Source organism: Hyperoodon ampullatus (assembly GCF_949752795.1).
Source record: "Hyperoodon ampullatus genome assembly, chromosome: 16".
Taxonomy (NCBI): domain Eukaryota; kingdom Metazoa; phylum Chordata; class Mammalia; order Artiodactyla; family Ziphiidae; genus Hyperoodon; species Hyperoodon ampullatus.
The window spans coordinates 78,056,957-78,073,627 of record NC_136929.1 but is presented as its reverse complement, the minus strand read 5'-3'; the positions used below and the strand labels follow the sequence as shown (position 1 = coordinate 78,073,627).

Genomic DNA, 16,671 nt, shown 5'->3' with positions numbered 1-16,671 from the left:
TGGCCACCTGTATGTCTTCTTTGGAAAACTGTTCAGTTCTTCTGACCATTTTTTAATCAGATTGTTTTTTGCTTTTTACTTGTATCAGTTTTTTATGTATTCTGGATATTGACTATCAGATATATGATTTGCAAATATCTTCCCATTCAGTAGGTTGCCTTTTCATTTTATTAATGGTTTCCTTTGCTGTGTAGAAGCTTTTTAGTATGATGTAGTATGAGTTGTTTGCTTTTGCTTTTGTTGCTTTTGGTGTGATACTGTTCTTGTTTTTGTTTTTGCTACTTGCTTCAGGAAATGAACTTTTTTTTTACATTTGTTTTATTGTGGTTATTTAATTTAAAAATTAGTTATTAAGTGAAAAGTAATACATGCAAAATAGATTGAAGATTGACTCTCCTTCCTTCCTTCTCCCCAGAAACTGTTACAATTACCAGCTTCTCATGTCTTGCAGAGAACATTTTTTTTTTTCTTTTTTTTTTGCGGTACGCGGGCCTCTCACTGTTGTGGCCTCTCCCGTTGTGGAGCACAGGCTTCGGACGCACAGGCCCAGCGGCCATGGCTCACGGGCCCAGCCACTCTGCGGCATGCAGGATCTTCCCGGACCGGGGCACGAACCTGTGTCCCCTGCATTGGCAGGCGGACTCTCAACCACTGCGCCACCAGGGAAGCCCTTGCAGAGAACATTTTAAGAGAGGCTTTTAGGCTGATTCACAGTAGGAGGGGACATTAAAATATGACTGATGTTTTATTATTCCACTGTAGTAAGCAGTTGCTCTCAGAGGGAGAAACTACAGCTGTACTTAGATCGGATGGACTTTCATTATGTATTTTAAGGAATTCACAAATGATCTCAGGAGATGAACAGTCTTTATCATGATTTTAATCTCCATTTCAAGTTGGTTCATGTATTCTCAGCAACTGTATGGCTTTGGAACTATAATCAAGTCTAATATCCTTTATTTGCTTGTTTTTAATTTATATAACAGGGCAAGATCGTTTATAAAGTTCGATGGAAAGGATACACATCAGATGATGATACCTGGGAGCCTGAGGTTCACCTTGAGGACTGTAAAGAAGTTCTTCTTGAATTTAGGAAGAAAGTTGCAGATAACAAAGCTAAACCAGTGAAGAAAGATGTCCAGGTATTATATTTTATCTCATAGTGTTTTTTTTTAGTATAATAAGTTTATTATAAATTTTAATAATATACAGAATGTATAGTAAGGAATTTACAAATAATAATAAAATATACAACATTCCTATTGTAAGTTCTATATAGCCAATTGATTCTCATAGAATGCTTTCATTGATTTTTGCCAGGCTCTTTTTTCTGTAGCCAAGCTGTGATTGCAGGTGACAAACAGGTATAGTTTGGACATGTTGTTATTTTCCTTTAAGTTAAGAGTAAGATGATAGTGGGGAGAAGAGAGATGTGTTGAAACTTTACTTGTTCGTGCATGATGTGAGCATCCTGTTTTTGTATACCTGAGGAATATTTTTTATGCTATTCATCATGTTTTTGTATACCTGAGGAAAATTTATGTTACTATTACAGGTACAGCACACAACTCTTATATTTAATCAGCATTATTAACATATTTCTAAGTCTGACTTTTCTGCTAATTCAAACAATTCTTAGATCACCTTATAAAGCTATAAATTTTAATCTGTTTCAGATTATTCACAGGTCTGATTATCTCCGGGTCTTTTGTTTTTTCTTTTCTATTTCCACTTCAATTTTTAACCAGTTTATGGTTTTTTAGTAGCTCTTGGTGGTGGTAAGGAAGGATAAAGAATTCAGAGGAGCTCAGATGAGTTAAACTTCTATCATCAGCAGTTTGAAAAAAGACTTGATGGTGGTCAAAAGTGGGATAACATTAAAACTAATGCACAAACTTGGTTTAAGAGTTTCCTTCTCTGGATTTGTCCATTGTTTTATCCTTGATTCTCATATTCCACACATTATTGAATTGGCTTTATTTATGAATCTTCTAAGAATTTCCCGTTTTACTTTTCTTTGTAAGTTTCATTTATAGCTTCTATTTATAAATTGAACTGACTCTAATTCAACTTACTGCTTTTGCTTTTAGTTTTCTTTTTTATTAGAAATAATTATCATTTTTTAGAATACTGACAGAAGTTCTTGAACTTAGAACTATATAGTGAAAATTGCTCACGGTAAAGAGTCTTCGTTGTTGAAGTTATTTTTTAAGGGCTGAATATTGATCCCTTCTTTCCCTACAGTTTGAGTTTCAACTACATACTTAGTATTTTTTAAATGACAAAAACAGTATTGGGACTTGACTGTGTGTAGCAGTTGTTAACAATAATAGCGGTGATAGAGGCAGCTTCTGCTCACCCAGCATGTGTCCTCTGTCTGTGCCAAATGCTGGGCCAGCACTTTCATGGATTAAGATGAGAAAACGGAGGCTTAGGTAAGTTCAGTGCCAGCCCAGATTCACCCGTTAGTAGTGACAGAGACAGGCAGCCACACTCTTAACCACTATGGTAGGTTTTCTTTTGGTTTGGGCTGTAGTTTGAAATCCATTTAGAGGAGTGGAATTACCAGTTTTTTAATTGTATGCTGTAGTGGCAGGGTCTTTAATAAATACAGTTTCTAAATTACTAAGCAAAACCTTCAGTACTTTTAAAATTTTTGTAAAGGAAATCCTTTACAAGATGAGTTCAGATTATAGAATGTTTTCTTTAGTTTTTTGCTACAGTTATACTTCACTTTTCTAGAATGGGTGCCTATTCCCTCCTTCCCTATTTCTTTCACTAAAAACACTATACAAACAGAAATGCACCTGTCTTACTAAGTGATTGGTTCATATTACTCTCAAAATTTAGACATTTTGATTGAAATCTTAAATTTATTTCTAACTTTCCTGCTTTTATTAGTGAGATAAGTTTGCTGAAACTTCTCCCAAGAAGTCTTGACTTATAGAATACTGGCTTTATTGGCCCTTTCACTTTACCAAGGCTCTGGTTAAACCCAACTTGCAACTCTCTTGATTTAAAATTATTGATGACAGTCTGAATGAGAATGATTCCTGATCAACTGGTCTGTTTGAGGCTTATTCTTTTTTTTTAATTTTTTTATTTATTTGGCTGTGTCTGGTCTTAGTTGCGGCTCGCGGGATCTTTCGTTGTGGCGCATGGGCTTCTCTCTAGTTGTGGCGCACAGGCTCAATAGTTGCGGCAAGTGGGCTTAGTTGTCCTGTGGCCTGTGGGATCTTAGTTCACCGATCAGGGATCGAACCCACTTCCCCTGCATTGGAAGGCGGATTCTCAACCACTAGACCACCAGGGAAGTCCCTGAGGCTTATTCTTAATCCTTGTCCTAGTTTTAGGAAGACACTTCTCCACTTGGAAGTGTCTTTTTCTAAGCTATCCTTACTATTTTGTAAGTAACTTAAAATTCTAGGCACTAATAACATTTTGACTTTTTTATAAGACTGAAACCTCTATGTCTTACGTCAGGTGAACTTTCTCCTGAATTCTGTCTTTTATAAAGTATTCCAGTATTTATATTGCTATGACTTTTTGACCTAATCATTGAGTAGTGTCAGTGGACAGGCATATGGCAAAAATGCACTGGTCGCTGACCTTTTCCCACTTTAGCAGAATAGTTTTGCTGTTCATAAGTTCTTGCGATTCTTTCACTGTAGGTATAGAAGTAGAGAGCCAGTAGGAGAAAATGCTTCGTTCATCTCGTCATCATTCTGTTCATGCAAGAAACAAACACTTGCTACCTATGAAAACTGTGATATTTCCCAGTCACCAAAGTCTTTGTCTTGTGGAGAGGTTTTACTACAGCAGTATTTAAGACTATTTGATTCATCAGTTTATCTACTTAAATCTGGGAGCACTGCTTCCTTAGGACTTAGTAAGCATCACAGAAGTTAGAAATGGTTTCTAAAATACCCCAAAAAGTGATTGTTGATACTCTTCACCAGAAAATATACGTGATGCAGAAATGGTATTTGTTCATTAAAATACTTTTTGTCATTTAGCATTCGGATACCTTTTTACCTTTTTGCTGACCATCCGGTATTTGAAGCTAAAAAGAAAAAATGAGGTGCTGTTTAACATTCATTTGTGTGAGACACTCCAGACCTTCATTTTTAGTGGACTGAAAATCTACAGACAAGGCAGCTGCTGGTCTGCTTGAGCTTTGATGATTGATGTTACATGACCCAGAAGAACCTCTACTGGCCTGTCATGGCAACATTTTATTGTTTTTACATTTTTGGTTCTTTTATTAGGGATAGCTCTTTTTTTTTCTTCCCCAAGTAAATACAGAGCGTCTTAAATGGGCCAGACCCTTAAATGGTCACAGTTTTATGAAGATAGATCATATCTATCTTTTGCTCTCGAGGGGCCTTACAAGTTGTCCACGTATGATCTTACTTTTAAGAGTAGTACCATATAAAAGGATTTTGCCTTCTGCCTTTCTTTTTTTTTTAAATTTATTTATCTTACTTTGTTTTTGGCTGTGTTGGGTCTTTGTTGCTGCTTGCAGACTTTCTGTAGTTGTGGTGAGCAGAGGCTACTCTTCGTTGTGGTGCATGGGCTTCTCATTGTGGTGTCTTCTCTTATTGCAGAACATGGGCTCTAGACGTGCAGGCTTCAGTAGTTGTGGCACGCGGGCTCTAGAGTGCAGGCTCAGTAGTTGTGGTGCACGGGCTTAGTTGCTCTGTGGCATATGGGTTCTTCCCGGACCGGGGCTCAAACCCGTGTCCCCTGCACTGGAAGGTGGATTCTTAACCACTGCGCCACCAGGGAAGCCCCTGCCTTTCTTTTAAAATAATCTTTTATCAATACATATTCTAACCAGCAAACAACTGTGGTTTTTTTTGTTTTTTGTTTTGCGGTACGCGGGCCTCTCACTGCTGTGGCCTCTCCCGTTGCGGAGCACAGGCTCCGGACGCGCAGGCTCAGCAGCATGGCTCACGGGCCTAGCCGCTCCACAGCATGTGGGATCTTCCCGGACCGGGGCATGAACCCGTGTCCCCTGCATCGGCAGGCGGACTCTCAACCACTGCGCCACCAGGGAAGCCCACAACTGTGTTTTTTAATAATCATTTGTGTCCCTGCTACTCAGCTAGGAGATAGTTTTGCCTTTATTTTAAAATTTGAGGATAGCTTTTTTTTGCTTTTTGAAATACTGCCTATAAAATAATAAATATATGTACTCTTTTAATGTAAAATGAATTAGAATTTGTGCACCCAAATAAGCTTTATTTTTGAGTGTACGTTTTATGAAGTAAACATTTATTCCAATAGTTCCATGGCCCAAAATGGTTTTAAATTATTTATTTTGGAATTGTCCTCATAAGAACCTATATGTCACGCAGGAAAATTTCTAGTAATGCCTCCTCTTCGTACCCAAGAAAAGTGTGGTGATGGTTCTAAAAGTGCAGGGGTGAACTTCCACAAGTTATTTGAGCAGTGGTTGCACTATTGAAAAGCTCATGGTTTCCAGAGGTGGTTGGGTAGAGGGGGTGATGCTGGGGTGTGTGTGCCTTGTTCAGTTGTTTTGTCATCACACCTCATGTGCAGCATTGATTGCCATTCCTGTAGACTGGGCGTTGACCAGGGGAAGTAGGGTGACTGCCCTGACCTGCTCGGGTCAGCCCAGCTGAGAAGCCTGTTGACTTGGTGTGGTTGTGATCAGAGTCCTGTTCATTTTCAGAGTTGTCCTAATTTGGATAATAAATAATATGTTTATTCTATGTGTGAAACTATTAAAATGAGTAAGAAGACAGATTACTAGTATACTGAAAGTGCTCTGACTTGTGATATGTGTGGTTTTAATTTTGTTTGACTATTTTTTAGTTACTTTAAAAGTTAACACTAATTCTTGGGCCTCCCTGGTGGCGCAGTGGTTGAGAGTCCGCCTGCCGATGCAGGGGATACGGGTTCGTGCCCCGGTCTGGGAGGATCCCATATGCCGCGGAGCGGCTGGGCCCGTGAGCCATGGCTGCTGAGCCTGCGCATCCGGAGCCTGTGCTCCGCAACGGGAGAGGCCACAACAGTGAGAGGCCCGCATACCACAAAAAAAAAAAAAAAAAAAAAGTTAACACTAATTCCTTTGTATCATCTAATACCTGTTGTTTGATGGAAAACAACTGTTCATCACATGGTAGCTATTTTTTATGTCCTGACTTCACTGAATCTGGCCAGTTACTCCAGGGCTGGATTACCCTGGTGCAACTAACCTACTGATTCATTTGATACATGCTAAATAATAATTTCACACAGAGTATTTTGAAGCCTAAAGCCAAAGTGCTATATTATTTATTTGCATCAACCCATTTATTTAAAACATACAGGTTGTAACTATCTTGGGAGTAGTCTAATGACCAGAGGAAAAGTCTTGTTTCAAAGTTATGTGCTAAGGAGCCAGCGTTGGAGCTCTTACCAGCTAACTGAGGAATTAGGGTAGGTAGCAGCTCTATTCACAATAGCCAAGACATGAAGCAACCTAAGTGTCCATGGACAGGTGAATGGACACAGAAGATGTGGTACCCATATACCGTGGAATATTACTTAGTCATCAAAAAAGAATGAAATAATGCCGTTTGCAGCAGCATGGATGGACCTAGAGATTATCATACTAAGCAAAGTAAGTCAGACAGACAAATACCATAAGACATCACTTATATGTGGAACCTAAAATATGACACAAATGAACTTATTTGCGAAACAGAAACAGACTCACAGACATAGAAAACAAACTGATGGTTACCAAAGGGGAAGGGGGGTGGGGGAGGGATAAATTAGGAGTTTGGGGTTAGCAGATACAAACTATTATCTATAGAGTGGATAAACAACAAGGTCCTACTGTAGAGCCCAGGAAACTGTCTGCATACCCGTAATAAACCATCATGGAAAAGGACATAAGTGTGGAGGTGTAACTGAGTCGCTTCGCTGTGCACCAGAAGCTGATGTGGCCTTGTAGATCAGCTGTGCTGGGCAGCAGCCGACAGGTGACCCAGCAGCCACCACATGGGGCCAGCAGCCTGGCTGGTGGCCGGGACCAGGTGAGACGACAGGGAGGCACCGAGTAGCTGCGCCGAGATGAGGCTACCCTCGCGCTGTGGGGTCCCAGCTGTGGAGTTCGGGGGTGGGGGGACCCCGGGGGTCTTTCTGTTTGTACAGGCGAGAGTCTTTGGAATTGTAGACTTTTTTAAGTTGTTTTACCTGATGAAAGGGATAACTCCAGCCTCTTGTTTGCTAATTATTTCATGTTCATCCATTCCAAAAATCCAGTTCTCATATATCAGTCATTAGGAGGAAGAAGAATAAGATGCGCCTCTGCCTTCAAGGCGCTCACAGTACGTGAAGGGGAGGGCCAGGTGGACGGAACCTGAAACACGGAGTGAGACATGATCTCGGGCAGCTGTGAGGCCGCTGTGGAAAGTCAGAGGATAAGCATCCAAGGTGCATTACAGAAGATTCGTCATTTGGCCGAAGCCCTAAGAGATGAGAAATTCAAGGGTCCTAGGAGGGGAGGCAGGTACAAAGATGCAGAGTTTTGCAAAAGCACAGATTTTGGGGTAATGGTGAGAAGTGCCAGAGCTTTCACTTGGAAAGGAGCAGGAGTGACACTGGGGCAGAAATTGGGAAGAAATTTATGTGCACCTGGATTTAAACTCAACCATTTGGGCAGTAGAAGGGCCTGCAGAAGTTTCGAGGGAAGTCGTGTGATGAGATTTATGTTTTAGGAACTTACTTTTTTGAAAAATTTTATTAGGAAAATTTGGACATATAAAAATGCAGAAGGCGGGCTTCCCTGGTGGCACAGTGGTTGAGAGTCCACCTGCCGATGCAGGGGACGCGGGTTCGTGCCCCGGTCCGGGAAGATCCCACATGCCGTGGAGCGGCTGGGCCCGTGAGCCATGGCTGCTGAGCCTGCGCGTCCGGAGCCTGTGCCCCGCAACGGGAGAGGCCACAACAGTGAGACTTGAGAATTCATCACCCAGTTCCAGTCACTATCAGGACTTCGCCATTCTTCCTGTCTGCAGCTCCCACTCTCCCCTTTTACTTGCTGGAGTATTTTAAGGCAGATACTTTAGTACTCCAGATGTCATATCACTCTACCCTGCAAAACTTTATTAAATTACAGACATTGTGAAAACATAACCACTATACCATTATCGTACCAAAAAAGTTTACACTTGTTTCTTAACATCTTCTATTATCTAATAACGTGTTTCCCCCAGCTGTCTCAAAGAAACAAAACAAAACATGTCTTTGTTGATTTGATTGAATTGGGATTTGAAAAAGGTCTGCATATTGTATATCATCGATAATCTCTAAATCTCTTCTAATCTATAACAGCTTCTTCCTCTAACCTTCCCCCATTTTTCCCCATCATGTTTATTTGATGAAGAGACCACATTGTTTTTCTGTAGAACTTCCCATATTCTGGGTTTGGATGAGCACATGATAGCTTATAACATGTTGTTCTGTCCCGTGTGCTTGTGAACTGGTAGCTGGATATAGAAGCAGGATTGCTCTCAAGTTTATTGGTTTATTTATTTATTTTGCAGGGATGGTCATGAGTGGTGCTATAACACATCAGAAGGCCCGTCTTGTCTAGCTGACTCCTTTCCAGTGACGTTAACAGGACCGTTGAGATTAGGTGTTTTCAGTCTGATCCACCATTAGAAAACTCACATTTCATATGTAGGTTTTAGGAGCCATGGATGATTGTTGCATAGAACTATTATTTCATTGCAGGTTGGAAAATAGTGATTTTCTCATTCTGACATTCCTTCTGCCTTTATTACTAACATCACTGAGAAGGTGATTCTGAGACCCTGTGGTCCTGACCTGACTCTGGAGTGGGGAGAGACTGCTGGCGGGGAGAGGTGAGGGGCTGAATTGAGGTGGGGAGGTTGGAGAATTGATGCACATAGGATCGGTGACTGAGCTGATGAAGGAAGAAGCGGTGTCAGAGACATCTCAGGTTACTGGCTTGGGAACCTAGGTAAGTGATGGTGTTATTCAGGCAACAGTTCCAGTTTTGAACACATGAGATTTTAGTTAGTTACTTGTCATCCAAGTGAAGATGGCCAGTCTCGCATTGGCAACGTGGGTCTGAGTTGAAGGAGGGAGATCAGGGCTGAAAATGTAGAGTGGGGAGTTCGTGTAGTGTGCAGGATAGTGTTTCTTATTACTGTGTTCCAACCAAGAATCTGATTGATTGTAAGTATTTTGAAAACATAATTCAGTTTTAGAATTCTTGTTTACAATTGTTTGAAGTAATATTAGTCGTGCACCTAGCAAGCTTCGTTTATTCTTCCTCTTTTCGCCCCCTGTTCCCTTTTACCAATGCAGAAAATTTAAGTAAAATCAGGCTATTCTGCTTGGAAACAAGGAGGTCAACACTAGTCTTTAGGAAAATGGTTTTCAAGAAGGTGGAAGTCAGTTGTAGACTCTTCAGGGTTGAGGGAAATTTGAGAAGGTAGAGAAGTCTCTCTTACAGAACTTGCTTAAACCAAAGGGGTAGCTTTCAGGTGAGCCTTGAGCGAGTTGCAGACTTTGCCTTTGTGTTCCTTCCTGACCATGTGTATCATAGCAACACAGACCCTCTGCTGCATCAGGACTGGTGATACCTCAGCAGCATGACAGCAGTAGTGCTGTTGTCCCATACACAGCTGGTGCCTGGTGACACCGTGTGGGTTTCCTGGAGGTCCTGGGGTGTCCTTCACTGCTCTCTGTCCTGCATGCGTTTAGTCTCCCGTCTTCGGTTTCCTCTCATCTAGAGCGCTCCAGAGCCCTTTGCCCCCCTTTTAAGACTCCAGGCCAGTTGTTTTATAGAAGGTTCTTCTTCACATTGGAATTAGATGAATGCTAATTAATGTTAAATCACAAGTAGTATTTTTAAAATTGGAATTAGATGATTTGTAGATTTAGTGTAAATATTCTGGCCGGTGGATTCTGTAGGTAAGGTACGTGACATCGAGAGATGAGCCGTGTGTCAGTTATCTCATTGCTGATGTTAAATTATAATTATGTGATAAAGTGAGGTGCATCATTTTTCTCCCCTTTTAAAGGTACCTTTTTCCCTTGTAAAATAGTAAGTAATCTGATAATAGGTAACCTGATAGTAAGCAACCTGATTATAAGTAATCTTTGAGATGGTGAGAATCACTTGTCCCCCAACAACCTCTCATCCATGATTTTAAAATACTTTGAAGAATCTTTTTTTCTTTTTTTTAAAATTTGTATTGGAGTATAGCTGCTTTACAATGTTGTGTTAGTTTCTGCTGTGCAGCAAAGTGAATCAGCTGTACGTATACATATATCCCCTCTTTTTTAGATTTCCTTCCCATTTAGGTCACCACAGAGCACTGAGTAGAGTTCCCTCTGCTCTACAGTAGGTTCTCTTCAGTTATTTATTTTGTACATAGTATCAACAGTGTGTATAGTGTCAACCCCAATCTCCCAATTCATCCCACCCCCCCACCTCCCCCCTTGGTAACCATAAGTTTGTTCTCTACATCTGTAACTCTATTTCTGCTTTGCAAATAAGTTCATCTGTTCCATAAAATAGTTTGAAGAATCTTGCCTTAATTAGTTATTACTGTGGTGGCCTCAAAGAATGACTTTTCTAATCCTGTTATTCCATATTTTTCATTTTGTAGCCTATAAAGAGCAGCTCCTCCCACCCCCTTAAATTTTTTAAATACCGGTACACACTCATGGAATCTTTTTATTTAATTACTGTTGTTGTTTACATTAATGCTAAAACGGTCCCACATTGGCTTGTGAGAGCCCTTTAGGCCAGCTCGTGTGTCCTCTTGCTGTGTCCCTGTCTGTTTTGGGCACGTCTTTGCTCTGGCACAAGGTGTCCCAGTAGCATGTACTTTCCTGCTCTGGCCCTGATATCACCTATTTTCAGGGAATCCTGATTCTTTTTAGAGGAGAATAGAATTTAGAAACCAAGATGTACTTATTGCTACTGGGACATCATTATTTCCAGGCCCCTTAGACGAGATAAAGGGAAAAAATGCATGTGTACTTGTTCTAAGTCAAGGTCACAGCGACAGTAATTCCGGTCCATCACCTCATTCTCCTGTCGTTCTCACCATCTGCGGTCCTGTCTCCCTTTCTTCCATGAGAACTCTGGTTCTCATCAACTTATATGCGCTCATTTACTGAGTCCTACACTAATTAGAAATCAGATTTGCTCGGCCCATTCTACTGTAAAATTCCAAATTTGTTAGCAGTTCTTTTTGTCCTTACAGTATATTCACTTCGGGTGTTGATTGTTCAGAAGTTACTTGGATTAATTCTTTTTTTCTTCTGTGTGGTTATCAGTTTGATAAGGAGGTTTATTTGTTTGTTGTTAATCAGGACCTGTTCTCCCTGCCCTCCCTGCCCTCCATACCCACTTTGAAGTACTGTCCTCTAATGACAAATCTGAGTTTCTTTCTCTTATAAATGACTTAGTCTTTTTACCTGATGCCTCAAAGTTTTTATTTTCACTGTTTTGTAGAAACCAAAATTCAGCTGAGGCAATTTGAAGATCTAATTGGCTTTATCCAATTCATGGATAAATTCATGCCAATTCATGGCAGCATCCTGTCTAACAAAGAGAAGGTTGCTCCCAGGAGCTGTATAAAAGGAAAGGTTGTTTTTGGCAGAGGAGGTGGGATAAGGAGGTTAAAAGAGTGGATGATTTCAGGCCGGGTCACCTTCCCTTAGGGGGAGACTGGGGGTCTTACTAGGGAAGTTACCTCACTAGTCCTGACCAGGAAATTCCAGACTGAAGCGTTGAAAATTCCAGTCACGGGAGAGGTTAGGCATTAGGTCTTGGTGGGCTTACAGTGAGCGACTATGTCTGGGGCCTCTTGGTTCTTTGTAAAGTGGGCGTGTCTTTTGGACACGCTGTTGTCCTTTTTAGGTTAGTTACTCTATTCCTTAGTCTGTTTTTTTTTTTTTTTCCTTAGTCTGTTTTTTCTTATAACAGTTTAGTAAAATATTCTATCCTAATCAACTTCTGTTGCTTATATTTATGTGAAACTTCTTTTTCTGAAATTTTAGAAGGCAGAGGAGGAGAACAAGATGATCTGTTTAGCTTCATGGCTGCTGGGCAACCTTCTTTACTGTTTTTCGGAGGGTTGGAGAGTCTAGCCTTAGACTCTGTGAGGGCTTTTCCGGCTCTGGTTTCACTGTGCCGCCGCCACCACCACTTACGTCTGAATCTTCTGTTTTCTTTCTTTCTATTTCTCTGTCCCGCTTTATTTGGAATCTGGTCTCTGCAGCTTCTCACTGTGGGCCTTGTCCCGGCCATCCTGGCAGGGAGCATCCCCAGGGCCTGGACCAGCCCTGCACCGGCAGGGGCTCCTCCCCTTTCAGCTGCTCCCCCCATGGTCACCTGCCAGACTTCTCAGTGGTTTCTCCCATTTTCATTGCTGCCTTTGCTCGCTCTTGTGGAGATATTCATGCTGCGGAGGTCTTACGGCTGGTAGTAGTTTGTCCCTACCAGCTTATATTTTGGGGTTCCTTGGGATACTTGGCCACCTAATTGGGTTATGGATGTCGTCTGGGGGGGGGGGTTGTTTTGCTCTCCAGTTGCTCTGTCTTTATGAAGTGCTGTAGGAGGAGTCAGAAAGCTTTGCCGATGCCACATTCTGCTACCTTAGTAACCTTGGTGGTGGTCTTTTAACTTCTAAAAATACGCCTATCTTTTCTCTCCCTTTCCTTCCCCAAGTCATTTAGAAGAGAATTTGGGGAAATGGGAACTGAAAATGCTTTGCATAGTGTTTTTGTATCTATACAGAGACTTTATCCTTAAGGGGTTTTGTTCGTTTGTTTAGAATAGGAAAAGATATTTTCCAGAGGAGATATTTCAGATTACTGTATTACACCAACCAAGTCGAGTGGGGAAGTCAGATTTCTTTGCAGTCTTGCTCATTTCTTATGTAAACTGTGAAATGTAACAGCAAGTTTAAAGATATTCTGGGATCCAAAGTCTTAAAAAAATCTTTGCGTTTGGGTTTGTAACACTATTTCGGCATCCAGGAAAGTCTGTACAAATTACTTCCTTGGTGTTTCTGGAAATTCTGAAGTTGGAATCATGTGCAACCCACCATACATATGACTGTTGAGACCTACAGCAGCGTTGACATTTTCTGTCCCTCTGTGTTTATCTGTTTCCTTAAACCGACCCTTTTCGTCACCACCAAGAATATAAGTAATATTGTACAACGTTAATTCACGTAAGTAATTTTAAGGAGTTGAGAAACTGCTTGGAGAAAAAAATTCCTACCAGATTTCATTAGTACTACTGTTCAAAACCTTTTAAATTACTATGTTAATGAGTATTTAAATCTTTTTTATACTTTATAGAGACTGCCCTTAAATAATGACATATTTGAGGCAAACTCTGATAGTGATCAACAAAGTGAGACCAAAGAAGACACTTCTTCAAAGAAGAAAAAGAAAAAACCCAGGCCAAAAGAAGAGAAAAGCCCAGATGATCTGAAAAAGAAAAAAGCAAAGACTGGGAAACTAAAAGATAAACCCAAACCTGACCTGGAGAGCTCCTCTGAAAGTTTGGTTTTTGATTTAAGGACAAAGAAAAGAATTTTGGAAGCCAAAGAAGAATTAAAGGAATCCAAAAAGCCCAAAAAAGATGATATAAAAGAAACAAAGGAGTTAAAGAAAGTTAAAAAGGGTGAAGTAAGAGATTTAAAGAGTAAAAAAAGAGAAGATTCCAAAGAAAACAGAAAAACAAAAAAAGAGAAATGTGTTGAATCTCAGGTGGAGTCCGAATTGAGTGTCCTTAGTGATTCCCCTTTTCAGGAAGAAGACAGTGAAGATTTACATTCTGACAACAGAAACGAGAAGCAGCCAATTAAAGGTGCAAAAGATAAAGCAGAGCCGGAGGCAGTTCAAGATACTGTTTCAGATAAACAGCAGGATGGCACTATAAGCGCTGATGAGGATGATGTCAGAGCAAAGAGGAAAAAAAAGAAACTGAGAAGGACAGAGGAACTTAAAGAGAGCAAAAAGCTGGAAAACAAGAGCCTCTTAGAGAAGAAAAATACACAGAAAAAGCAGAGGAATCCAGACAAAGGCCGAAGTAGCGCTGAGTTAGATAAGCCAATGGCTGCCTCCGCCCCAGTACAGAAGAGCTCCAGACCGAGTGTGGAGGAGAGAGGCTCCAGGCCCGTAGACTCCCCCGGGGAGGTGAGTGCGGAGGTGAGTGCTGGGGCAGGGTGGAGGGGGATGGCTCGATCTGATTGAAGGGCTGTAGCTTGCATCTCACACCACACACGGATGTTCAGATCAAGCTAGCACTCTTGAGTGGTCGAGAAGCTTCATGAATAACGAAGAGGAGACGGTAGAGCCTCAGCAGACCAACCTCGTTGTCTTGCACTTAACAGATAGCGCCTTTTTTACAGGTTGGAGGTCTGCGGGGACCCTGCGTCGAGCAAGTTTATCGGCGCCGTTTTCCCAACATCTGCTCACCTCGTGTCTCTGTGCCACATTTTGGTCATTTTTGCAGTGTTTTAAACTTTTGTTTTGTTTTTTGGCCACCCCGCGCGGCATACGGGGAACTTCCCCAACTAGCGATCGAACCCGGGTCCCCTGCAGTGGAAGTGCGGAGTCTTGACCACTGGACCACTGGGGAGGTTATTACTGTAGGTGTTACGGTGTTTGTGATCGGTGATCTTTGATGTTGCTATCGCAAAAAAGGCTGAAAGCTCAGATGATGGCTAGCGTTTTTTAGCAGTAAAGTATTTTTTTTAAATTAAGGTATGTACAGTTTTTTAGACATAATGCTGTTGCACACTTAATACTATAGTAAAAACATAACTTTTATATGCCCTGGAAGGCAAAAAAAATTGTGACTCACTTTAGTGCAATATTCGCCTTGTTTGCAGGGGTCTGGAATCGAACCCGCAGTATCTCTGAGGAGTGTCTGTGTACGAAGCTTTTCTACCATTAGGGAGGTAATAATGTATCAGGAGGAGGAAATTCTCCTCTCCCTTCTTAGGTTCGTCTGGCTGGTCTAGAATTGAATAGACATGAGACAGATGAACAGGGGGAAGATCAAACAGAAGTTTAATAACGCGTACACATGGAAGAGACCCAGGAAAACGGAGTAACTCGCCAAAACGGACGAAGCCCTCACCTCATGTACCGTCCTCAGCCAAAGACCAAAGAGGATGTTGAGGATGGGGAAGCAGTTAGGGGCAGCGACCAGGCAAAGCACAGTGGACAAGGGCGGGGCCGTCACACAGATGGAAGTCCGTGCTGCTCCACTGATGTCTCTGGAGGTTTGGGAGACACCCTTACAAATGGAGATTTCCCTTACAGATGCAAATGCTTCTCACCAGAGGGCAGCTCCTGCTTGGTTTTCAGAGTTTTCCCCATGCCTGCTGTTTCTTCGAAAATAACCAGCTTAAAAGAAGTAATCCGCCCGAGATACAGATCTGGGGAGGGAAATCCTGCGCCCCTGCAAGCCTGACTAGTGAGAGACACTTATAAATGCTGATCGTCCAGCTTTTGAACCGCCTCAGCAGTCTCCAGACTGGCTTTCTTTTGGACTGACCGCAACTAGAAAACTGGGGTCTAATTTGTGAACAAAAGTCAGGGGTTTTTAGAGGTACTCAGCTACTATGTAGCATTGTGAAGTAAAGCTTGTAGCTTCCTCAGCTTATTTTATTAGCTTTTCACATCCTACTTTTATGTTCCCCCTGTTCTCTCAAGACTATACTACTTGTGGGACTTCCCTGGCGGTCCAGTGATTAAGACTCCGCTCTTCCAGTGCAGGGGGCGTGGGTTCGATTCCTGGTTGAAGAACTAAGATCCCACATGCCACGCGGCGCGGCCAAAAAAAAGAAGAATATACCACTTTTTCCTTAAATAATAGCACAGAGTGCGCTAACCTTCTGAGTCTTTAAATTCTTGCAAAGATATATTTAATAGAGCTTATCTCACTATTATAAAAATAATTTTACGTTTTAGTTTTAATAATAAAAAATTCTTGAAAGAGAGTGAGGAAACTTGGTGTTGGGTTTTGAATATGATATTTTGTAAATTGTCAAGGTTGAGGGGTAAACTTGACTGAGGAAGCATTTGATGTGAGCGCAGATGTAGTCATCAGGGGTCATGTGCACAGTGCACAAAAGGGGGACCTGATACCAGGAACCTGTTTTCCAGTTTTCAGAATCGGTGTCAGCTCTGTCTGATCTTGTTTTGGGTCTTACATGTGTCTTTTTCAGGAGAAAGAGACCAAAAAAAATGAAACCAAAGAAAAATACCCGAAAAAGCATGATTTGGACAAGGAAGAAAAAGGCCGAAAAGAGCCCAAGGCATTAAAGAGTGAGTGTGAATACTGACATTTGTCATTTACATGGGTCTTTCAGACAAGGAGTCTAGTTCATTGTGAAGACAGACTCTCCTTTCTAAGCTGCAAGGTCATAGAGCTAGAAAATACGTTCACTGGGGAATTTAGAACCTTATGCTACTTTTTGTTTACCAGTTATCTTAATTGCATAATAATTTATATTATTAATATAATTAGCTCCCCCCTTCTGTTCACCTTGTTCTTTTTCCTTTTGGGTATGAGATAGAATATATTATCTTTAGTTTTATTTATTTATTTTTTTAATTGAAGTATAGTCAATTTACAATGTT

The 16,671-nt window shown here is 41.2% G+C and overlaps 1 protein-coding gene across 4 annotated transcripts in view; it reads left to right on the top strand.

Moving 5' to 3' along the window:
- Positions 1-16,671, top strand: part of MPHOSPH8 (M-phase phosphoprotein 8) — a gene marked incomplete at its 3' end in the record, with an annotated part of 57,532 nt that overhangs the window by 18,340 nt on the left and 22,521 nt on the right. For 2 of the 4 annotated variants that reach the window (XM_079721606.1, XM_079721604.1), the window contains exons 2-4: positions 987-1,142; positions 13,372-14,226; positions 16,257-16,356. In XM_079721606.1, coding sequence (XP_079577732.1) covers positions 987-1,142; positions 13,372-14,226; positions 16,257-16,356 — 1,111 coding nt within the window. The remainder of the gene's footprint in view (positions 1-986; positions 1,143-13,371; positions 14,227-16,256; positions 16,357-16,671) is intronic. The other 2 variants (XM_079721603.1, XM_079721605.1) reach the window with 2 other exon arrangements.